The sequence below is a fragment of the Cucurbita pepo genome, chromosome 15, assembly GCF_057944985.1.
Source record: "Cucurbita pepo subsp. pepo isolate OVF chromosome 15, ASM5794498v1, whole genome shotgun sequence".
NCBI lineage: Eukaryota > Viridiplantae > Streptophyta > Magnoliopsida > Cucurbitales > Cucurbitaceae > Cucurbita > Cucurbita pepo.
This window is the reverse complement of record NC_141812.1, coordinates 8,718,874-8,743,186: the sequence shown is the minus strand read 5'-3', so window position 1 is coordinate 8,743,186 and position 24,313 is coordinate 8,718,874. Positions and strand designations below refer to the sequence as shown.

The following is a 24,313-nucleotide window of genomic DNA, read 5'->3' as shown; positions in this document are numbered from 1 at the left end:
CCTATGACTATTCAACACTTTACCATATAGCTCCTCGAAATCTCGAGGTTTAAGAATCTTAGTTATGCTCTCGATTGATCATTTCACCTAGTGTAAATCAAATCACGATAATGTGAGGAGTGACGTTTGATATTAATTTCAATCATTTTGATTAATATATATATATATATATATATATATATATATATATATATATATATATATTAAATATTAATTTGAATATTATTTAATATAATCCTAAATTAAGTCTTTCCTGAACTAACGAGAGGGGGGAAACCTCATTGTTTAAGTCTCGAAATTATCACTTAAGAAAATTATTATAACAGTCCAAGTCTATCTCTAGCAAATATTGTCTATTTTGACTCGTTACATATTGTCGTTCAAGCCCACTGCTAGCAGATATTGTCCGCTTTGTCATGTTATGTATAGTCGTCAGCCTCACAGTTTTAAAACACATCTACTACCGAGAGATTCCACTCCAGCTGATGTGGGATCTCATAGTCCACCCCCTTGTGGTCCAATGTCCTTAATGGCACACCACTTAATGTCTAACTCTAATACCATTTGTAACAGCCTAAGCTCACCGCTAGCAGACATTATCCACTTTGGTAAATCTCACAATTTAAAAACGCGTCTAGTAAAGAATGTTTCGTTCTCCTCGAACCAAGGTGGGAACTGACGGAAGGTGTTTGAAAAAGTAAAAATGAAGGGTGTTGGCTTAGTCAATAATCGAAATAGAATAAAGCTTTGATAACTAAGCATGAATATTGACTTTGAGGATTTGATTTGTGTTTGGGCTATTTTGGCTTGGTCAACAAATGTTATGTTTTAAGTTTATTTTATTTTATTTTATCGTAAATTCAAAAATCTTGAGAGTCGTAGGTGGCACCAGATTTGATGCATTACAATAATTAAATTCTATTTTTTATGTTTATTTTATATATTCAAGTTGGCAATATTGGAAAAAAAAATTAAAAAAAATAAAAATAATATTAAAAAAAATTAAAAAATATTCTTCAACTTAAAAAAAAAAAAAAAATACTGTTATCGTTGTTGGATGATAAAAGTCTCACATCCGCGAGAATGATCATGCGTTTATAATCAAGAAATACTCTCTCTGTTTATTTGAGGCCTTTTGGAAAGCCGAAAATAAAGCCACGAGAGCTTATACTCAAAGTGGACAATATCATACCATTGTGGAGAGTCTTTTAGTGTTCGTCTAACCACGGTTAGTTTCTGATCAAAATATTAATATATATTATTTTTTAAATAAAATTTACAAAAATTTTTTTTTAGTATTTTAAAATAGTATTAAAAGTTGAAGGGTATTTTTGAAATAAAATACTAACCAATCCAATTAATGTTAAATATATTTTTTTGGATTTTTTTTAATTTAAGGTTATTATTAAAAAAAATTGAAACTTTATAAATATTTTTTTCGACCACTATCAAGATATTTTTATTAATTTAACCTAAAATATTTTAATGGGAGTTTTTAATTAACCAATATTTTTTTAGATTTTTTTTTTAAATTAAGGTTTTATTAAAAATTTTGAAAGTTCATAAATATTTTTTTTCCGTCTCTGTCAAGATATTTTTATTAATTTAACGCATAATATTTTAATGGGAGGTTTTAATTTGATGTTAATTCTATAAACTATTTTTAATACATAACAATTAACTAATAATAATATATTATATTTAAAAATAGCGCGTTTTTAATCTTATTTTAGTTTGAAATTCAATCAATTTATTAAATTAATATCCAAAAATGACACTAATTATCTCGTTAAAATACATTTTGTTTATTATACAACTAAAAAATACATTCAAGTATTATTATAATTATTTTTTTAAAAAATGATTTGAATGAGGGCGTTTATTATTTAATTTTTTTTTCATATTTATAAAAATAAATTATTAATTAAGTTCATGTTGTTTTCAATGCCTAAAGCAATAAACTATAATACTTAGATATGAAGTTATTTTAGAAAAATAATATTAATCAAATTTAATTTAATTTGACTATCTTATTATGGTTTGAATTTAATTAATTTGCATGTGAAGGGTGTGGCTACCACAGAATAATTAAATAATATGATTAATTTTTTAACAAATTACATAAAATAAATGATTTTTATCACAGTTGAAATTCAGATTTTATATTATTTTGATTTTTGTTGTCCCGATTATTTATTCAAATTTTTATTATTAATAAAAAAAAATATTAGTCCGTAAAATATTTATTTATTTTTTCTCAAACATTTAATTAAGATTTTTGTAATTTAATGTCAAAAAAAATTCTAAAATAGTTAAAAAAATTATTTGTTAGAGTGGTCGGAGATAAATAATAAAAAAAATAATTATGATATTAAATATATATATATATGTTGAATCCAATATAATTTTAAGTGAATTCATGAACTAACTTGTTTTTGTGGAAATTCAAGTCAGTAGGATTATTTTGAGAAATATGCGAAAGTCAGTAGTGGACCGTTTGCTATCGAGACAACCAGCTCAGTCGGCTCTGAAAAGAAGGTGGTCAACGGGTCCCAGAGTGATGGTTTACAGCCAAGGCCAAGAGAACTCTTAAGGGTTTTGGATCGAGGCAGCCCTTTTGGAGCGGATGTTTCATTTATTTGAACCCAATCCAACTTAAATAGTACATGTTCGGTTAGATTGGTCAAATGTTTCGAGCATCTGCATAAATGTAATTTTAACTTTGGTTATTTTTTTTTTTGTATCGAATAAATATTTGTAGTATTTTATTATAATAAAAAATAAATGAGAAGAAAAGACTTCTACTTTGTTATATTGTAATTAGTTACCTACCTTGATGTGACATTATAAAATTAATTTTCATATTTTTACGTCATTAATTTTGATTGCATTCATGTTGAATATTTTACCAGATAAATATTTATTTATTTTAATAAAAAATCATTTTAGTTATTTTGAAATTTACTTTTTTTTATTTGTTAATTAAATAAATAAATATTTTTTTAGTATCTAAAACTATGTTGTAGAACGTTTTATTATATTTTTTTAATTAAATATTATTAGATTTATTATAATATTTTATAAACTTTAATAGAAATTATATTAAAAAATAAAAAAATTCTTTTGAATATTTTTAAAATAAATATATAAACACATGGAAAAAGACTTTCACACCTCATTTCTGAAAAATAATAATAATAATAATAATAATCGAGGAATTTTGGAGAAAATTGAATTAAGAGGCAACATGAGCGGAACATGAGGAAAGGCTTCCCGTCCCACACTGACATCTCTATAAACTGTCATAACTTTGCTTGTGAAAGCATTCAAAAGACTTATCGTGAATCTCTTCTTCTGTCAATCGATGCAAGACTTTCTTTAGGTTCATATCAATTTTCCGTTAGAACGAATTGCCAGCTCGAGCTTCCACTCTCAACCATGAGAACTTGCTTTTCATCCGAAGGACTGGACTACTCACATAAGATAGCCCCGAGACATCTAAAAGAGGTACGGACTCCTACTATCTTAGATATGATGCAGTTGAAAAGCGTAAACCTACGCTCCTACTTACAAAAGATTACTTCTCAAACAAGTCATTAACGAAAGACTAACGGAAGCGGAATCAACCTCCCACCTAAAAAAAACCAGCACGAAAACTAACCTATACTGCCACCAAGTTCACCGCTGTGAAGAAAGGATGGACAAAAACTAAAACTTCGATACCCTAAAGTATAATATGAGTGAGTTGCTCTTACTCGAGACTTAGTCCAATAACTACCGTCAAAAGTATAATAAATTAGCTACCGAAAAACTGATTTCATTTATTAGATTTATCAACGACCAAGGTAAAATAAAATTTAAAAAATAATTATAGACAAAAATTTAATCATATTAATTTATTTATTTTTATTATAAATAATATTATTTGTGATATCATCAAAACGTGTATAGTTATCTTATTTAATTAAATGCCATTAATTTGAGACGTTCCACCTAACCCTAAAATTAATTAAAATTTAAATAATAATAAAAAAATAAAAAATTATTAAATAAATATATATAAAAAAAAAAGTGCGAATTGCGTGGTAAGCAAAATTATTCCATTTATTCCCTCCCACGGTTTTGTGTTGAGGGGCTGCCAACAGTCAAATCCAGCTACCATTTCCTTAATTTTTTTTTTTTTTTTTTTTGTTCGTTTTGATTAAGGATGTTCGTGGAAAAGACGGAGATTCTCCGTGAAGCCGAGGATCGATTGTCAAGTTCAAATATGGTCTCGGTTAATTTATGTACACTTAACCGTCACATGTCTATCAGCTTCTACCTTCGTTCATCTGCGAACCACAACCTACTGATAGAGGTTTCATTGTGGTACTAGCTATAATGATATTTAAACGACGGTCATTTAATTACTAATAAAATCTCGAACTCCAAGATATTTCGAATAATGGGCAAAAATATTTCATTCACTATTTCCATTTATGAAACCGAAACAAAAACAAAAACAGTTCATCGATAATTGATGGTTCCTTTCTTCTTCACGTTGCCCTGAATCTCTATCCTAATAAAAATACAGATTTCCCGTCTTACTCAAGACTGGTCCTTTTAGATAAAGGTGACACTTTAATAACCGAACATGAACATGTCACTTGGCTCCTTTCTTCTTCACGTTGTCCCGAATCTCTACCCTAATAAAAATACAGATTTCCCGTCTTACTCGAGACTGGTCCTTTTAGATAAAGGTGACACTTTAATAACCGAACATGGACATGTCACTTAGGTTCGTAACGTCTATTGACAACCCGATCGGATTTATGATGAAACAAAGTCTTGTCTAAGTTGTTGGGGGCAAATTTGGCATTAAATCCTCTTTGATTATTGTGTTTTAAAGATATATTATTCTTTTAGAAAAATTATTTTATATTAAAAAAAATGGACCACTACTAAATATTATTATATGAATTATAAGAATTTAATTAAATTATTATAAAATATGTAAAAGTTTGAGATTTCATTAATAAAACATGGATCACATAACTTTTATTAAATTATATTCTTTAATATTTTAAAATATTGTATACGACTCTAATTTATTATAGCTTCATAGCCTCTCGAGCTCTGGTATGCCATAGCCACGAACCATACAAGAATAGCACGTTTGTCTCTTCAAAATTCCCGAAATCTCCCGATCATGCCCTATTCTGCGGTGGGGCATGGTGCAACTTTCTTACTGTGATTACCTCCATGAAAGCTCGATATTCCAGAAAGTTTCCAACGACATCTTTCGATGGTTTCTAACCCAACTCGTACGATCTTCGTATGGATTATGAACTTATTTGGATTGGGTTGGATTTAAATAAATGAAATTTTATGGATTGGGTTCGTTCACAGTCTCCCCTAAAATTAGATTGTGTTAAATAGAACCGATTCAAATTTATTATTAATATTAAAATAAAATTTAATTATTTGAAAATAATTTTTAAAAATATAGGTTTATAGTGAGTTACACATTTTAATTAAATATTTAAAAATAAATAAATAAATAATGAGAAAATTGGGTCATTACTTGACCGGCATAGGTTCAAATGTTATAACTACCGGTTCAGAAAGCGAGCCCAAATATTTGGGCCGAGTCGTGAGACGGTTTTTTTTGTCTGAAAAAATACATTGGTTCGGGTCCATGGGATTCGGGTTCGGTCCAAAAAGGTATACAAAATCCCGAAAATGCCCCCTTCCATCAGCCCTGTCCTGTCCGAATCCGAGACCTTTCTCCAACGGCTACATCCAGAAACGCGCCGATTTAAAACTTACTCCTCTGTTTCGTTGCCATCTCTACAACTTCATTTCTCTCCGATCGTTAAACTCTCTCTCTCTCTCTCTCTCTCTCTCTCTCTCTCTCTCTCAGTTACTGTGACCACCATGGAGGAGACTCAAGCTGTGCTGTCCACCAGTGACGATTCAGGCGAAGATTTCTACGAGATGATTGAAGCGCCTAAGTTCGTTGACTTCACCGTTCCTGATCCCTACATTCCCGATGATCGCTACTGGTTCTGCTCACGAGTCGGTTTGTTTCTTCTCATTTTTCTTTCTTTTTTCTCTTCTCCTGTTGCTTAGGGTTTGATGTTTTTTATTCTTCAGTCTGTTGGAATTGTACTATCGGACGATCGCTGACCTGAACTACATTTTTGGTTATCTTTTGAATTCCGTTACTGTTTTCTGGTTTTTTTTTTCTCCGATATTGTGTGAGTTTCCGGATTTTGCCTTGGGAACTAGGTCTGCTGCAAAAGGAGGAAAAGAAGAAGAGTTGCAGTGTTTGAATTATGTTGAACTATTTTGAATTGGAGTAGCTGAGAGATGAAGTTCTTTAAATCATCTTGGATTGTTGTTCATTCTGATAACTATTTTAGTTCCATATATAATGTCTATTCTTATCCATTCAAAGTCAAGATTGTATTTCTTTCATTTCTTACACGAACAGAATAATTTTCTTCGTTTTGCACTCTCGAATTTTATTTTTCGTTAAAATTGTAGGGTGTGAAGAGAAGCATCCAGAAGAAATGGACTCTGATGTCGTTTACAAAAACTTTGTTATGCGGGTATGTTGTTGATTGAGTTCCTCTGCAAGCGGGTTCTCTACGTTCTTATTTGTTTTTCATGTAAGAAAGTGTTAAATCAAACAGGTAATGGCGGCGAGGAGTCCGAATGTACGGCTTCAGAGAGGTCGAAGGTTAGGATCAAAATTTCTCTTCTTACATTTTTCTTACCTTTCTTCTGCACATGAATGATAAGATTTAGCATCATTTTGTGTAACTACTAGGAACCTGAAATGCCCACTTACAGCCCCTCCAAAGTCTTCGAGGCCTAGAGTGGCAAGGCTAGCTCTGATATCTTCCATTTCTAAAAGGATTGTGGACGCTAGAGTGAAATCTAGACCGCCTACTACCAAGCCGAGTACGACACAAGCTCATGCCAAGGCAATGACTACTCCAAGGAACAGGAAGCTTAACTCCAATACCAATTCTTTTCGGAGTGTTAAAAATTCCAAGACAACATCAGCTGAAGAGCCAAAGACTACAACGGTAGCTAAGGCTTTGGTCTTTCAATCTCCAAATGGAGATAGGAAAAAGAAAAGTTCAAAAGAAATGAATACCCCTGTGAAAACTTTGTGTGCAGCAATGAAGAAACTTGAGATTACCAGTGGAAAGAAGAATGTATTAGGAGATGGACAGTCATTGCCCCAGGATGTTGTGAGGAAGAAGTTCAGAGGACGCGAGGTAAAGAGCCGGGTTCTTGATTCATTGGGAACTCACGGTTGCAAACGCCAGGATGCCAAATCTGCAAGAGTTTTGAAGAGAAGCAAAGAAAAGAACCTAAAGCCGCCTCTTCCTGATCGTGTTGCCAAAGAAATTGTTGATGATGATGATGCCAGTAACATGGATATTGATGAGAAATCAAGGCATGTTTCAATACAAGGGTGCTCTATGTCAACTTCTGCTAAGAGTAATGAAGGAAGTCAAGATGAACTTTCAAGATCTGAAGATTCAAATGGCTTTTACGAAGACTCTAATGAAACTTCAATATCGAATTTCGAAGAGAGAATTTCGGAAAAAAGTGACCTTGAGGTTGTTCTATGTGAAGTGGAGGATGATAAGAACCAAGAATACCATCATGAAGAGACAGTCAAAACAGGTGCATTGGAGATGAATATTTCAGAACTTCTGGAGTGTGATGATAAAGAAAATGTAGCTAAAAGGAATGAAGGTGATCGGGATGAAACGGTTTTGCAAATTGCAGAGATTCTAAACGAGAATACAGATAAAGTGTCCAAAAAATCTATAGATGATGATCCAGATGAGAAAATTTCAGAAGCAAATGATCTCAAATCAATTCTGTGCAAAGTGGAGCATGAGAGGAATCAAGAATGCAATCATATAGAGCATGAAAGTGAAACCACCACAGATGAAAATGTCGCACCCAATGATAACAGGTAATAAACAGCTCTAATTTTGCATATAAGTTGAATATGTTCTTCTGATTATTGATTCGTTTAAATGAAAATCTTGCAGGGAAAACAGTTCTAACGGCCGGTCTGAAAGAGTGGCATTTGGCAATCATGAGAAATTTAAAAATACAGCAAAGGTCTCTGCTTTTACCTGGTCCTGTTACTATGGTGTTTTTACTCCATTCATTTCGGTCTCTGCTTGCTGTAATGATAGATAAAAACGGTGCAGGTGGTCAAGGGAGTATCAAAGAACACTGTGAAAGAGAAATCTACCCCTGCCGTAGTTGGTTCTCATGGGCTGAAACCCAGCAGACCAAAGTCCACGAATCCCAAGCCATTCAGGCTCAGAACTGATGTATGTGATCCCTCTCATCTACCATTATTAGATTATCTTATGTGAGATCCCATGTTGGTTGGAGAGGAGAACGAAACATTCCTTATATAAGGGTGTGGAAACCTCTCCCTAGCAGACTCGTTTTAAAAACCTTGAGGGGAAGCCCGAAAGAGGACAATATCTGTTAGCGGTGGGGGCTGTTACAAATGGTATCAGTGCTAGATTCCTGGCGGTGTACCAGCGAGGATGCTGATTTCGTTAGGTGCTTTAGGAAAGAGGGGTGCTAAGGGAAAGCCCAAAAAAGAGTGTGAAAACCTTGGTTGGAGAGGAGAACAAAGTATTCCTTATAAGGGTGTGGAAACCTCCCCTAGCAGCAGACGGGTTTTAAAACCTGAGGGGGAAGCGGAAAGGGAAGCCCAAAAAAGACAATATCGGTTAGTAGTGGACTTAGACTATTACATCTTATCTCTTCAAAATGTTAATCTGATTTCGTTAGGTGCTTTAGGAAAGAGTGGTGCTAAGGGAAGCAAACTTGGGGAAGAAGCCTAATTGTCCCTTGAAAGACATCACTACATCTCGTAGGTTCCATGGGGACGACAAGTTGCAGAGAAAAAATAAATACACGAACCAAGTGAGTTTTCTTCAATCAGAAGTTTTTCAGATCCCTCCTCCTCCGTGGATAGAAATATAATTACTTTTTCTTTTTGTTAGAATTCTGAATGTGAAAATAATGTTGAAGAAGAATATGAACAAAGGATATTAGAGAGCAAATTCCCAGATGATCCACGAGTAAGTTGATATTCAAGAGAGAATTAGTTTAGTTTGTTTTTTCCAAGATCTGCCAATCTAAAGGCATTTAACATCTGTGATGCTTACAGGGAGGAACAATACCAGATTCCTGCAACAACAAAAAATTAGATTCTGAACATAAGTTATGTACAATGGATTCACAAAGTTGTGTTGCTTTAAAACGCGAGAAACAGTGCCGTTGTCGTCAGCTCGAACCAGGCGAAGAGAGAGCAACCAAGAAACCAGAGGAGAATTTGAAAAGGACTAAATTAGAAAAGATACAGCCAAGAGTTAGGAAGCCTAGAAGGTAGGTAAAATTTTAAATATTTGAACCTCATAACATATGATGTTCTGACACAAGGAACTCTTCTCTTAAGGGTTGTATCAACTAAAGGAGAAATAACTTCTCTGGTACCATCTCGCCAACACAGTGCAAGGAAGGAAACCCCTCTAAAGATATTGAGTCACAAAGATGCTAAAAAACCATTAGACGAAATATCTCGAACAAGAAGGCCTTCTCCAAAGGAGCCAAATCTTCATAACAGTCATTTACCAACGAGAGTTGCTCAGGAAAATTGGCGTAGGTGATCATGATCAATTATTTTTCGGTCTGTTCAACTAAATCATTGAATTGTATGTTACTGCAACTTACATTTATATCATACATAATTGTGTCTCTAAGCATGAGTGTGTGAGAGTTGTGTGAATTTGAAGCATAGCATGCCATTTATGTACCCTACCCATTTTTAAATATATATTATAATCAATCAATTATTGTGCATAAAATGAATTTTTGAGTACTTTATTTTGTTCTATGACCTTACTTTGAACTGGATCTGTTATATAGGTTGTACAACTAAGTCCTTGTGTTCTAGAGTTATATAGGTTGTACAACTATGTCCTTGTGTTCTAGAGAATACTCTTACTTTGTGTTAGTATCGCACAACAACCCACACTCGATCTCTCGATCTAGATATAAACACAAAAAATAGGAGAGAGAAAATGCAATGAGAAATATTGGCTAGAGGTTTATAGTGATGAACACAAAGAATAGGAGAGAGAAAATGCAAGGAGAAATATTAGCTAAAAGTTTATATTGTGATGGCTTTTGTACACCAAGAATAGGAGAGAAAATGTGAGGAATATTGGCTGAAGGTTTATAGTGATGAACACAAAAAGGAGAAACACAAAAAAGAGAGAGAAAATGCGAGGAGAAATATTAGATGACTTTTGTATACCAAAAATAGGAGAGAGAAAATGCAAGAAGAAATGTTGGCAAAAGGATAAACGGAATATAGTACATCTTCAAGTATATATATATGGTTTAAAATATAACCACTTACTATATATAAATATTAGTTTATATATCTATCTAGCTTTTTACTATAAATAGTCGAGACAGACTCTGTACAGCTTTTTACTATAAATAGTCGAATAGCACCTTGTTCTCATCTTTCTGTCAAGTTTGGATAAGTAGAGCATACCGTTTAAAAAGAAGTAGAACTTCTTTGTAGCTAAAGTAGGTATAGTGTTTAGCAGGAAAAAAGGTGGTGGCTAATCTGTGATTCTTCATAGCCAATAAATAGTAATTAATACTTTTGTTGTGCAATGATTGCTTTCTACAAACTTTATGATTATTCAACTGGAATTTAATTGATTGACATGTTTGTTACAGATGCTTCCTACTAATGAAGCAAAAAGGCAGGAAAACAGGAAAAAGGAGAGGGCAAAACCTTTTTTTCCCCGCCAACAGGGATCTAACCTCTAGTTGCTAGCTTCTTGAGAAAGGCTTGAAATCCTATTAGGACTAAACACGAGTTTTGGGTTTACTTTGCACATTCTTTCTTGACAACAATGTCAATAAAGTTACAAGGTTCAGCTTCTTCAAGCATATGAACTACCATTCTCATGGAGGGCCTTGTAGACGGAGTCTTAGCCGTGCAGCGAAGTGCGATTCGTAACACTTTGATTGCATCTTCCACTTGAACCTCTGAGATGCTAGGATCTACCATATCTTTCAGATTGCCTTTTAGGTCTCTCATTCTGCTGTGTGCCCATTGTACAATGTCTTTGTTCTCCCCAAAATCTGGCTCATTGGGCTTCCTTCCTGTTACTAGTTCCATTAGGACCACTCCGAAGCTGTAAACGTCGCTCTTCTCGTTTATCTTGCACGTGTATGCATATTCTGTGACATCAAAGTAAAGTCAGAGGTAATTAAATTCGCCTTTTTCTCTTTTAAGTATTTTTGTTTTTCTTTGTGAATTCCATTTGACTAACCTGGGGCTATGTAGCCGAGTGTTCCTGCTATGACATGAGAAGAATCTCCACCCCCACAGGCATCTTGCAGAATCTTGGCTAACCCGAAATCTGCTATCCTAGGTTTCCAATCACTGTCTAATAAAATATTGCTCGACTTCACATCACGGTGAATCACGGGTCGGTCGCACCCATGATGCAAATATTCGAGTCCTCTTGCTGCTCCAACTGCAACCTCGTACCTTATCTGCCATCCCATCTCAATCTTTCGGCTAGTATGCAGCTGATCCCATAAACTTCCATTCGGTAAGTACTCATAAACCAACAGGTTACTATCCTCGCTCGAAATGCTACAGTATAATTTCACTACATTGACATGTCTCACTGAACTCAATGTAGCTACTTCTGCGTCATATTCAGATGACCTGATCTTCCTTTTGGTTAAGATGGTTGCACTGGTTTGACAATTTGTTTGGTTGATGGAGCTCGACTGCCATATATGTTTCACGGCGAGCTCTTTTCCATTACTTAATACAACTTTGTACACATTTCCAGATCCTCCTCTGCCTATCAAGTTGTGAGAATTGATTGAATCAATGATTTCCTTTTCCGTGAAGCAAACTATGTGGAATGGCTTCATATCCCACGATCGGGATTTCAGTAAATGCTTAGCATTGTTACGTTTCGATTTAACAAACAACAAGCACAAGAAGGACATGAGCAGCAACACTAGAATTCCAGCAATGGTACATGACAGCAACGACCTGATGTGGCTGGATGATCTAGAGGTTGATGAACATGAACTCAAGTATCTAATAGACTCACTGCACAAGCCTGGATTTCTCATGAAACTTTCTTCAAAGGCTTGGATTGCTAGTGATTCAGGTACTTGGCCACTTAACCTGTTATTAGACAGGTCGAAACTGCTTAGCTTCAGCTGCGAAAAACTAGTTGGAATTTCGCCTGAAAGTTCGTTGTTCGACAGATTCAAGGAGTTTAGAATTGGCAGATATCCAAGATTCTCTGGAATATGCCCGGAGAACGAATTCATAGACAGATCTATGGTAGAAAGAGAACTGCAAGAGCCTAATGAGCTAGGTATGTTGTCAGAAAACTTGTTGTTGTTCAAAGAAAGGCTGTCTAAGACCTTCAACTTGCCAAGTGATTCTGGTATTGGACCAACAAATTGGTTCAAATCGATCTGGATCGAGACTAAGGACGATACTTCGCCAAGCTCGGCTGGTAGTTTTCCAGAAAACCGGTTGTTCGATAAGAATAACTGGGCAAGAGCTTTTGCTTTACCGATATCGGAAGTCACCGGACCGTCGAACTGATTCATTGAAAGATCAATGATGCTAAGATTCGGCAGACTCCAAATCCCAGCAGGAACAACACCCGAAAGAGAGTTATTGTTTACACGAAAACGCTGCAAAGATTTACAGTTCATGTAGCTTTCTGGGATTCCACCACTGAAATTGTTTTGCAGCATCAGGAGATCAGTCATACTGCCCTGCTTGCACATGTCTGGAGGTATAGGTCCAGATAAGAAATTCTCTGAAACATCAATGAAAAGGAAGGCTGCCCAAGATCCAATTCTTTGAGGCAGGCTACCAGTGAGCTTGTTCTGGTAAAGAGATAGTTCAACAAGCTCCTTGAAGTCCCCGAACTCCTCCGGAATCGTACCGGAAAATCGATTTTGAAAGAGCTGCAAGGACTCCAGATTGGTCAAGAACCTCAACTCCATAAGATCACCTTCAAGATTATTAGTAGAGGCATCAAATTTCCTCAGTCCAGTGAGGTTACCGAACCCGGTCGGAAGCTTCCCGGTTAAGGAATTCTCGTGTAACTCCAGCTGCCATAGACTCTTGAGATTCACAATCTGAGAAGGAATTTCACCTGTAAGTTCATTTTGTGAGAGCTCAAGATTCTCAAGCAGAGAGAGGTTCCCAATCCCAGGTGGGATTTCTCCATGAATGCTGCAGTTAGAGAGGTAAAGCCAATAAAGCTTGTTAAGCTCAATAATCTCTGATGGGAATGAAGTTGTTGGGTTAAATGAATTATCTCCAAGGCTCAAGAACTCCAAATCAGTAAGATTCAGAAGAGATTTCCAAGGAAAATCTCCAGAAAAACCACTGTTATTCAAATTCAAGAACCTTAATCTTTCCAAAGAAGACAAATCAGGCACTTCACCAGTAAAGAAATTCTGTCCCAAATCCAAATACTTCAACATGGAACAGTTCCTCAAGGCATTACTGACTGTCCCATACAAAAAATTACCCCCAAAAGAGAACTTCTCAAGAGACTGCAAAGAACAAATGGAATGAAAAGGAAGAATCCCAGATAAGTTATGAGCAGAGAGATTGATTTCCACAACAAAGCCATTGGAATCACAGACAATGCCATGGAAGCTGCTGCAAACATCTTTCCCTCTCACCCAAGAACTAAGAACCATGGAGGTTGAGTTGTTGTGGAGGGCGGACTTGAGGTCCAAAAGTGGCTGAAGTTCATCGCCATGGGAGAGAGAAAGTGAACAGAGGAGGAGGAGGAGGAGGAGGAGGAGGAAGTGGCGGAGACCCACCAGAGAAGGGGGGCGGCCGGAGTGTTTGCCGGCGGGAAGTGGTGGAGGGTTGAGTGAATTAGACATGGGAGAGTAAGAGGAAGGCGGAAAATGGGAGAGAGAAGAAATTGAAGAGAAAAGGCCGTGGAAAATTGAGGATCATGTTCACAGAAAGGAAGCCGGTGGAGAAAGAGAATTGGGAGACGCAAACTGTGAAGAAGCTTCCTTGAACGTATTTGGGAACAATTTTGTTGAAGGGAACAAAAAAACAGAGAGTGGATTTGAGGTACGTTTTCCCATATCATTCTTCCAAAATTCAATATAAAATTTATTAGAATATAGTCAAGATTCAAGCACTTTATTAAATTAGTTTGTACATTACTGACCCATTTGAGTATATATTACCAAAATACTTGGTAATATCACCAATGATGATAAGTTAAAATTATAAAAACATATATAAATATTTGACTCATGCAAAGATGTTAATGCTCATATGTAGTCTATGGGCTATTGTAAAATTTAGAGAATTGACATTGAAATTGATGTCATGGTTCATATAGGTTGACTTGGATACAAAGAATAAAATCGAACTTTCTTAAGGATAAAGTGGTGACACTAACCGAAGTTAATCAGGTGAGTGACGTTATTGTCGACATGATTATATTTGATGTTGACACGTACTCCGTAGTTATGAACATGTCATATATATTGATATATGTGAATTGTTTATAGATCAATATGCTTATGACATAATATTTATATGTTAATAGGTGAATTATATGATAAAACGGTGTGCGAATTGACGGGTGAGTTCATGCTCACACGTATGGGATGTGTGTAGAGTATATGACACACATCCAAGTTACCTGTTAAGATAGTACCGTAGGAAAATAGACTGCTATGATAGGTCCCGTCATTGCATTCACATGTTCTTGCATTTAACCCGAATAGTGAGGTCACTTACGGAGTATTTCTTTAAATACTCAAGCCACGTGTTCCTTCTATTTCAGGTTAAGACAAGACATTCATGTACGGCTAACAACGACATCACAACTTAAGACCATTACTTCGAGTCGTTACATTAAATATCTATTTGTAATCCTGTAAGGCAAAATCCTTGAAATGATTAAACCCTACGAGTTAATATTAACAAATACAATTTAATAGGGAGAAAGCGATCGAGAGATTTTTCTCTAAATCGAGTTGGGTCATTGAGGCAAAGATTATATTTCACGTTCCACTCTAAATATATTTTTAAGAGTTATTAACTCTATTCTAATTAAAATATAACTCTATTCTAATTAAAATATGTTAGTGTAACGTTATATTATATTTTTTTCTAATGAAACCTTATTGAATTTATTAATTTTTTTTTATATTTTTTTAATAAAAATTATATTAAAAATGAAACTATAAATAACTTGATCGTATGAAAATAAAATGAAAAATTTAGCGCTGATCCCGGGATAGGGAAGGCTCCTTCTTTCTCGCCCAATGTCTTTATAAGCGATAGAACTCTCAAAGTTCGGGATATTAACGTAAAATTTATAATATATATATATTTTTTAAAAAAAAAAAAATTTGAGGAATATTATAGCTTAGGTTATTTGAAAAATTGTATCCATCCAAATTATTAAAATGGGTAACACTGACAAGCAAAGACTTTATTGATATGAATAAAAGAAAATGTGAAAAGGGATGTGGGGCTTCTCAAGTGGTACTTGGAATTCAATCACTCACCTCTTTTTGACTCATAAAATGGAATTTTATAGCCACCTTTTTTGACATTTTTTTTTTCTTTCAATATCCCATGTGTTTTTATTTTATTAATTAAAATATCATTCTATTTTAATTTTAGTCCCTCAAAATTATTTATTATCGACTGATATGGGAATTATAAGGGAAGTAAGATTCAGATTATTTTGTTGATCGAATATCTCAAGTCAAGAATACTGGTTTGAGATTTGAATCACTCTACAATCAAGATCGATCATGTCAAGTTTCAATGAATTACGTACCATTGTAAAAATCTTAGTCACTGGGTACATGAAGGACAAATGCTCATTTTACTAAATTTTTCAAGTGTACTAACGAATGTAACATACATGGCTTTAAATAGCGTCAAAATGAAGACCGTGCATGAGACATTTCAAGAGTTGGTAACATTCATACTTTATGACTATAATTAGACACTATGTATATTTTAGGACTATAATAACCCATATATAAATGTACCTTTAAAGTAAATAAAAAGTTTTAAAACATATTAATAGAATACAAAAACTCTAAATACATGATATTAATATATATTCAAAATTTACATAGGGAGATGCTAAATATTTTTTGAAAAAATTAGGGATATATAGCGATTGGGGTAGGAAAAAATCTTTTTGACCATACTCGAGATTTCAAGTTTGTTGAGTTGATGACTTGAATAACTCGAATAGAGTTCACGAATCATGACCCGACCCGATCCAACCCTATATTTTTCAGGTTTGGCTGAGTTGCTGGTTTTTTTTTTTTTTTTTTTAATTATTTTTAAAAATTCTACTTGTCCACCATATATGTGACAATGCATCACTAACATCCGTTGCAAACGTTAAATATTCTTAATTTTTTAAAAGTAAGGTTGAGTTGGATTGTAATATTATTCCCAGATTGGTCGGGTTGACCAACCCAAAAAATGTCTAACTTACGAATCGAATTTTTCAATTTTTAAAAAATTCAACCAAATCCAAACCGAAAAAAAAAAAAAAAAAAAACTAACTCAAGGATTGGACTGGGTATTCGGAATTGGTCGAATTATCGAATGTTACGAACATTTTTTTCAAATATGCCCATCAATTGTTTATCTTTTCCACCTCCTAACAAAAATAGTTTGATTGGAATATATTATTTGTTTGAATGTGTCTAGATTACAAACAAAATCATATGCTCTAAAACAAATATTCTTTTCATATATATTCTCAATTTTGTTTTTTTTATTTCAATTATATGCTTTAAAGTAAATGGAACAAAGATTTTTTTTATTTTTATTTTTATCTTATTCGTTCAGACAACTCGAGATCACTAAGTTATATTCATGTTGGCGAGATTTCATTAATTAAATTTAAAATAAACCATTACGTAGAATGATTCATCCACTATATATATAATATAAATGTAAGATCCTATATCCGGGGAACAAAAAAAGTAAATGTGTTTTAAAACCTTGAGACTGATAGCAATAAGTAACGAATAAAAAAAGACAATATCTACGAACAGTGAGCTTGTGTTGTTAGAATAAAAGTGGGCAGTATAAAAATTGATAATTGATACAGCATTACCATATATGTAATTATGTAAAAATTAAAATTTTTAATCGTGATTCAGGGACATAATAGAATAAAGTGTCGAAATGATTTTTTTCACTTTTTTTTTTTTTTTTTTTTTTTTTTTTTTTTTTTTTTTTGTTAAAAATATATACTCTAAAGTTTTTTTTAAAAAAAATTAGGGTAAACTTTAAGCAATAAAATTTATAATTTATTCATAAATAGATTTAAAAAAGAAAAACGAAAATTTCAAATTTCAAAATTAAAATTATTAATAAGTAATCTAAATAAATAAATAAATAAATAATAGGTCAAATATTTTTGGACAAAAGTGGGCCATGGCCCAACAACCCCTTTGACTAAATTCAAATTATATTGACTTTTTTTTGCTTTTTCATTAAATTTTGTGACTTTTTATTTTAAAAATATTTTATTAATAATATACTAAATTAATTCACTTAAATATAGAACTCAATTTTCAAATTTTAATTAACATATTCATAGGCAGGGTTTTGTTTAGAAATTATTTTTAAGATATAATTAATTATTTTCCTTCAAAATCATGAATTTATGAAAATAAATAAATAAATAACTTATTTTAAAATTAATTTATCAAATAAAATTATTTTTATTAATTAAAATTTTTAAAACAAAAATTGATTATTATTATTATTATTATTTGGGATTCCGCACCGACAATCCAAGTGTCAGTGAGAGTGTTAAGGTTTGTTTTTCTTAAAAGAACAAGATTCTGTTTACATCAGTCAACTTCATGCTCTGATTTTAGTCAAACGTGTCAGAAAAAAAAATAATTATTTCATCAGTTCACATTTTTATAATAAAATTCATCTATTTTTCATACCCCATGATGTTTGTTTATTAGAGTTGGGTTTCGAGGCGTATAAAAATTATCGATGACACGTGATTTTGATCGAGCGTTCTACTCGTTATTTACCTGAATGAACTTGTAAGACAGAATCTCGTACTCGTATAGTGTTTTGTTCGTACCAAGTTGGAGTCATGTTGACCTGGACACAATAGGACTGTGTACCTTATTTACTCAAATCATCTCTGACATGTGTTGGATCGATATGAAAACCCTAGAAAAGTGAGTCCTAATTAGTATAAAGTTAGCTCAAATAACTTTGAAAATGAGTCGTACATGTATAGTGTTTTGCCCAATACGCTCTGATGTTTAAGTTAGTACTAAGTCGAAGTCATGTCGATCTGGACATAATAGAACTGTGTACCTTACTCAAATCTTCTCTGACACGTGTTGGATCAATATGAAAACCCTAGAGGAGTGAATCGTAATTAGTATAAGATTAGCTCAAATAACTTTGAAAATGAGCGTTATGAAGAGATCTAACTTTCAACTTAAGCAATCATCTTTTATGATATAGTCGTGTATAAATTGAGTTATATGGTTGATAAAGTTGGTGGTATGGTCATAGTTTCAACAATTATTAGAGTTGGATAGTTGCTATAACTAGATGAGACCTAACCATCCTTGTCTTTATTGGATCATTCCTAATTAGTATAAGGTTAGCTCAAATAGGACAATGTGGTGGATGTCCTCGCCACGTCAGCTAAATGGTATTGATTGATCCGAGGGGCTGAATTATCTTGAAATGTAAGATCTCACATCGGTGTGATGGTATGTCAAACATGTTCATGCTCTTCGTTTCTTAAGAATGAAGACTACTCCCTACAGACCAACACGAGTTCTTCTAGAATATTTTGTCTTCACTCAGATGCATCAGTCCCAAGAAATGCATAGGTCACCCAAACATGGAATTACACTAAATAAAACACGTTTATAAAGTTCCTATGATTGAGCTACCGAAAAAGAAAGTACACCTTGCTGATATAGGTAGTAGTTTTCATTCATTTCCTTTAAATCTTTCTTAGTCGTCATATTCTTAGGATCGCTCGAATTCGAACGTGATTTCAGTTCATTCACGTATCCCTTCTTGACTTGGGTGTCACAACTTGGATTGAATTATGAATTTATTTAGGTTGGCTTCGATTCACATAATAATTACCAAATGAATTTATATAGGTTGCATTGTTTCATGAATATAATAATTACCAAATCATCTCAAATTATTAGTATTCCTTGTTAAAAAGTGTTTTTTAAAAATAAATTTTCTAGGAAAAAAAATTCATTCTTTATACATTAATTTTTTATTGAAATGATTTTGTATTTTTTTTCTTTTTTATATTTCGATGAGTTGAAAAATCATTTACTGTTTGATATTTATTTAATTGAAATCTGAAACAAAAATTATAAATTAATAAAATAGGAGAAATAAAAATTGGCGTCGCCCGGATTCGAACCGGAGACCTTCAGTGTGTTAGACTGACGTGATAACCAACTACACCACGACACCATTTTGTTGAAAATCTTATATTTTATTTTAATTAACTATTAAATATAAATTTGAAACAAAATTTATATTAAAGTAAAAAAATGGCGTCGCCCGGATTCGAACCGGAGACCTTCAGTGTGTTAGACTGACGTGATAACCAACTACACCACGACACCGCTTTGATGCTTTTATATTTATCAAGATATTTATTTAAAAAGTATATAATTTTTATTTCTCAAAATATTTCCAAATAATTTTAATAAGATATTAATGAAATACATCAGAAACACAAGTATGTAGTTTAAATTAGTAACTGAAGTTTATTTGAGATACTTGACATAATTCTATGTAAGATATTCAAAACGATACATCAATTCAAGATAATTTAATTTTTTTTATTACATTAGGGTATAATTCAATATTTTAAAGGTTAAAACGTCAAAATGATAACGACCTATCGATTCTACCATAATTGCTAGTAAGTAGTTAAATGTTATTCAAAGTTCTCTACGACAACTAATCACCCTCAAGTGTGAGTGTTACAACATGTGCTTCTCCATACAGTGATGACGTTCGAGCTTTAGATCAATTGTGTCTTTACACCCGTACCACCTCCTATTATCTAATATACTTCTGTGTCTATTTGATCCCTGCACTTACCATTTCAAGATGACCTACTAAATGAAGTGCGACATCCCACATCAGTTGAAGAGAGGAACAAAACATTCTTTATAAGAATATGAAAACCTCTCCTTAGAAGACATGTTAAAAACTGTGAGGCTGACGGTCATACTTAACGGGCTAAAGTGGACAATATTTACTAGTAGTGGGCTTGAGTTATTACATGAACGAAGGACGATAGAGAGAAAGGGAAGGAAGACAAACTCTCGTGCATCATTAGAAGGAGACAATGCATAGAGCAATAAGACCTAGAACTTCATAACGAAGTTCGATGAATTTGTCCCTTAATAAAAGTACAAGTTTGTTCTTTATTTCGTTCTTTCCCGTGCTTTCTAGGATTAAAATTCTTCTTATACCATCGCTCGTAGGACAGATCCACAAAGGACCGGTGAATCCCTTCGATCGTTCAGAGACTAAATTTGTAACAGAAAAGCGAAGTTTTTAACTATTTCATCACTTCCAAACAATGCATTACAAACCAAAGTCACTGACTTAAACAAAGGCCTGTTCTGACCACCAAACTTAAAAAACCAATGGGAAAAAACCCTCCAAACAAGCTGTGAGATGAACACTTCTAATGAACACAGGTAGGTGACTGACAGAACATGATTTCTCATGCAAAAACCAAACACAAAACAAAAAACCAACCTCAAATGTGAATCTCCCAACTGGTCTCCTTCAAGGTTATTGGTCCAAATTTGATGCAACGTCACAGCCCTGTAAGCATAACACCTTAAGAAAGAAACAGCCGGTTCGTTCTCATTCGAACGAGCGCAAAGTCGACTGCAACTTTTTCACGAGGTCCTTTAACGTCAAACAGAACTCGTTATCCATCTGCAAAAAGGTGAACCGTTTCAAGAAACAGCCCCGTGCTTGCACATAGACAGATCAAAATATCGATATCAAGATATCGACATAGTTGGTCGGGGTAGTTTTTTACCTGAGCGATAATGGTTATGTCGAGAGCAAGACTCCCAAATGACATTACACTGCTGTTCACTATTGTAAGGTGCAACTTTTCAATTTCAGCAACTGTGTTCTCTATGACATCTTTCTTTTTCTCGCAGTGTATTCTTATAAGGACGTTTTTGTCGCATAATCTTGCTTCGATCTCGGGAAGTGGGTCGTCGTCCTCGTTTGATGTGTTGATGAATACCACGGATTCGATGTCTTTCCTGCGGGTTTGTTCCTCTAGTATCTTCACTTTCTCTTGGAGCTGTTTAAGGTACTTAATGGCATCTCCAAGAACTGAAGCCTTGTCCATCTATCAGCAGCAAAGGAAAAAACCGAGTTCAAAAGTTTCTTTTCGTTTAACGGATCAACTTTCGATGCAAAAAACTCGAAAACTAAAAGAACAGTAACGGAAAGAAATAAGAATCGTTACCTTCTTTAGACCGGGAACTATAGCAGACAAAGCGATAAACCGCTGGTTAAGCTTCTCTCGACGTTTCCGCTCTGCAAGAATATGATCTTGAGCCTGTGGGATTCTACTGTTTGTAGAGGTACTTTTCGTTCCATGGCTCGTGTGGCGTAATGTGTCCTGAGAAACCAACATATCAGAAGGGAGGTTGCTAATACTCCGAGGACACACGACCTCCTCTTTTGGCCTTGTGAAGTCCATTTGGTTCGTGTAGTTGGAAGCCGAAACAGACGCAGTCGGATACGAAACGACTGGTGAGTTTGACGAATGATTATTCGTTTGATACGAACTCCATCCATCACTCTTGAGCTGTTTCACATACCCGAGTATGGCGTTGTGAGAACGGTTTAAAGAAGCCTTCTGATCGATGTTTGACTGAGCATAAGAATGCTGCAAATCCTCCCCAAAAGCTGCTGCTAATGGGACGCCAAGCTCATCTATTGAGCTCTTCTGCCACTGATTGACAAAGCCATTGTCCTCCATTCCCTAAAATGGATATAGACTTCATCAATGTCTCATTTCCTTTCCTAATCCAAACGTTTTCAAGAACAACACTATCGAAAAATTCGAGTTGGTTTAAGGTATGCACGTCCTTAACACGTCCCTAATTAGTACAAGATTCAAACATAGGAACAAGACATAACCAGATTCGAACATAGGACATAGGAACAAGACAACAAGATTCGAAGATAGGAACCAGACATAACCAGATTCGACCATAGGACATAAGGAACAAGACATAACCAGATTCGAACATAGGAACTCTTACTCAAGCCCCCAACAAGCCCACCGCTATCAGATATAGTCCTCTTTGGGCTTTCCATTTCAGGCTTCCCCTTGAGGTCTTTAAAACACGCCTGCTAGGGAGATGTTTCCACACCCTTCTAAGGAATGTTTTGTTCTCCTCTCCAACCGATGTGGGATCTCACAATCCACCCCCTTAGGGACTCAACGTCCTTGCTGGCACATCGCTCGGTGTTTGGCTCTGATACCATTTGTAACATCCCAAGCCCACCGCTTACAAATATTGTCCTCTATGGGCTTCCCCTCAAGGTTTTTAAAACGCGTCTGTTAGGGAGATGTTTCCACACCCTTATCAAAAATGTTTTGTTCTCCTTTCCAATCGATGTGAGATTTCACAATCCACTCCCCTTGGAGACTCAACGTCCTCGCTGGCTCTAATAGCATTTGTAATAGCCCAAACCCACCGTTTACAGATATTGTCCTCTTTGGACTTCCCCTCAAGGTCTTTAAAACGTGTGTGTTAGGGAGATGTTTCCACGTCCTTATAAGGAATACTTTGTTCCTCTCTCCAACCAATGTGAGATATCACAATCCACCCTCCTTCGGGGCCCAGCGTCCTCACTAGCACATTGCTCGGTGTTTGACTCTGATACCATTTGTAACAGGCCAAGCCAACCATTAACCGATATTGTCCTCTTTGGACTTTCCCCTCAGGGTTCTTCTCAAAGTCTTTAAAACTCATTTGCTAGGGAGATATTTCCACACCCTCGTAAGAAATGCTTTGTTCTTCTCTCCAACTGATGTGGGATCTCACAATCCACCCCCTGGGGGCCAGCGTCCTCACTGGCACATCACTCGGTGCCTGACTATGATACCATTCGTACCAGCTCAAGCCCACCGCTAGCAAATATTGCCCTCTTTGTCCTTTTCCTTTCTGGCTTCCTCTCAAAGTCTTTAAAACACGTCTCGTAGGGAGATAACACCCTTATAATGAATGTTTTGTTCCCCGCTCCAACAGACTTTCAATCTCACATATTCTTAAACAGATTTTACATAACCACACACAAACAAGTTCCAAAGTAGCATTCAGTTCATCAAATCCTCTTACCATCTCAGAAAAAACCACCATAGATGATCTCTCCATTCAACAAGCTCCTTCTTCTCCAAAACTAAGCTTCTCTGAACTGCAAAAACAAGTACAAACAGGGTCAATTCACGAACCCTAATTTTCTCCACAACCCATCAAAAGCAATAACAAAAGAACAGTCCCACAACAATGGAGAATCAACAAGAACCCATTTTCAGAAAAAGGGGAAAGAACCTTAATAATGTCGAAAACCTTGAATCCGTCGAAACCCAGAAAGGAAATCGACATGGAGAGCCTTTTTCAACCTTTATTGTTAAAAAAAACGGGAGAACAAGTAATGGGTCACTCTTGGATGACAAAATGATAGCTGATTTGCGATTCTTTTTGTTGTTTTGTGGACTTTGTGAGCTCAACTTCACCGACTAGCTTTTGAAATTTTGGTTAATGTGTTGATGATTCATTAAAATAAGTTCCCAATTCTTTTGAGAATATAATATTGCTGCAATTAATGGGTAAGGATTCACACTTCAAAGATTAATAAACAAGTTATGGATGTAGCTATGGCAACCTTCTCGTCTAAGTTTGACATGTCACCGGATCGGGGTTGACTATCTCAATCTTCATCTTCCCAAAACAGGGTCGGGATGAAGAATATTATAACAGCCTAAGCTTAGAGCTAACAAATATTGTCTCCGCTTTCACCCATTACGTATCGTCGTCAGCTTCTCGATTTTAAAACGCATCTGCTACGGAGGGATTT

The 24,313-nt window shown here is 34.6% G+C and overlaps 3 protein-coding genes, 1 long non-coding RNA gene and 2 other non-coding genes across 8 annotated transcripts; 2 read left to right on the top strand and 4 right to left on the bottom strand.

The window, feature by feature from the left end:
• Nucleotides 1-5,819: 5,819 nt before the first annotated feature.
• Nucleotides 5,820-10,938, top strand: LOC111811577 (uncharacterized). Of its 3 annotated transcripts, none has more exons than XM_087118068.1 (11): nt 5,820-6,061; nt 6,529-6,593; nt 6,678-6,724; nt 6,815-7,984; nt 8,064-8,136; nt 8,229-8,354; nt 8,839-8,964; nt 9,045-9,122; nt 9,212-9,429; nt 9,500-9,706; nt 10,798-10,935. In XM_087118068.1, the coding sequence occupies exons 1-11, from the start codon at nt 5,917-5,919 to the stop codon at nt 10,895-10,897; spliced, it is 2,355 nt and encodes a 784-aa protein (XP_086974194.1). In that variant the 5' UTR covers nt 5,820-5,916; the 3' UTR covers nt 10,898-10,935. The 3 variants fall into 3 exon arrangements, with proteins under 3 accessions (XP_086974194.1, XP_023554265.2, XP_086974195.1); XM_023698497.2 differs by having other exon boundaries at nt 5,821-6,061; nt 9,500-9,702; nt 10,798-10,938; XM_087118069.1 differs by lacking the exon at nt 10,798-10,935 and having other exon boundaries at nt 5,821-6,061; nt 9,500-10,229.
• Nucleotides 10,739-14,119, bottom strand: LOC111811576 (receptor-like protein kinase 7). The gene is made up of 2 exons (XM_023698496.2): nt 11,400-14,119; nt 10,739-11,307 (listed from the first exon to the last, which is right to left on the bottom strand). The coding sequence occupies exons 1-2, from the start codon at nt 14,020-14,022 to the stop codon at nt 10,949-10,951; spliced, it is 2,982 nt and encodes a 993-aa protein (XP_023554264.2). The 5' UTR covers nt 14,023-14,119; the 3' UTR covers nt 10,739-10,948.
• LOC111811578 (uncharacterized) lies at nt 14,081-15,091 on the top strand. The gene is made up of 3 exons (XR_002817569.2): nt 14,081-14,221; nt 14,499-14,571; nt 14,949-15,091. It is a non-coding gene; the product is annotated as an uncharacterized LOC111811578 (long non-coding RNA).
• A 4,477-nt stretch (nt 15,092-19,568) lies between these two features.
• On the bottom strand, nt 19,569-19,642 carry TRNAV-AAC (transfer RNA valine (anticodon AAC)). Its single transcript has one exon. It is a non-coding gene; the product is annotated as a tRNA-Val (tRNA).
• Nucleotides 19,643-19,723: 81 nt separating this feature from the next.
• On the bottom strand, nt 19,724-19,797 carry TRNAV-AAC (transfer RNA valine (anticodon AAC)). Its single transcript has one exon. It is a non-coding gene; the product is annotated as a tRNA-Val (tRNA).
• A 699-nt stretch (nt 19,798-20,496) lies between these two features.
• LOC111811894 (transcription factor bHLH25-like) lies at nt 20,497-23,989 on the bottom strand. The gene is made up of 5 exons (XM_087117804.1): nt 23,788-23,989; nt 23,575-23,650; nt 21,687-22,208; nt 21,243-21,566; nt 20,497-21,136 (listed from the first exon to the last, which is right to left on the bottom strand). The coding sequence occupies exons 2-5, from the start codon at nt 23,608-23,610 to the stop codon at nt 21,062-21,064; spliced, it is 957 nt and encodes a 318-aa protein (XP_086973930.1). The 5' UTR covers nt 23,611-23,650; nt 23,788-23,989; the 3' UTR covers nt 20,497-21,061.
• Between the last annotated feature and the right edge of the window lie 324 nt (nt 23,990-24,313).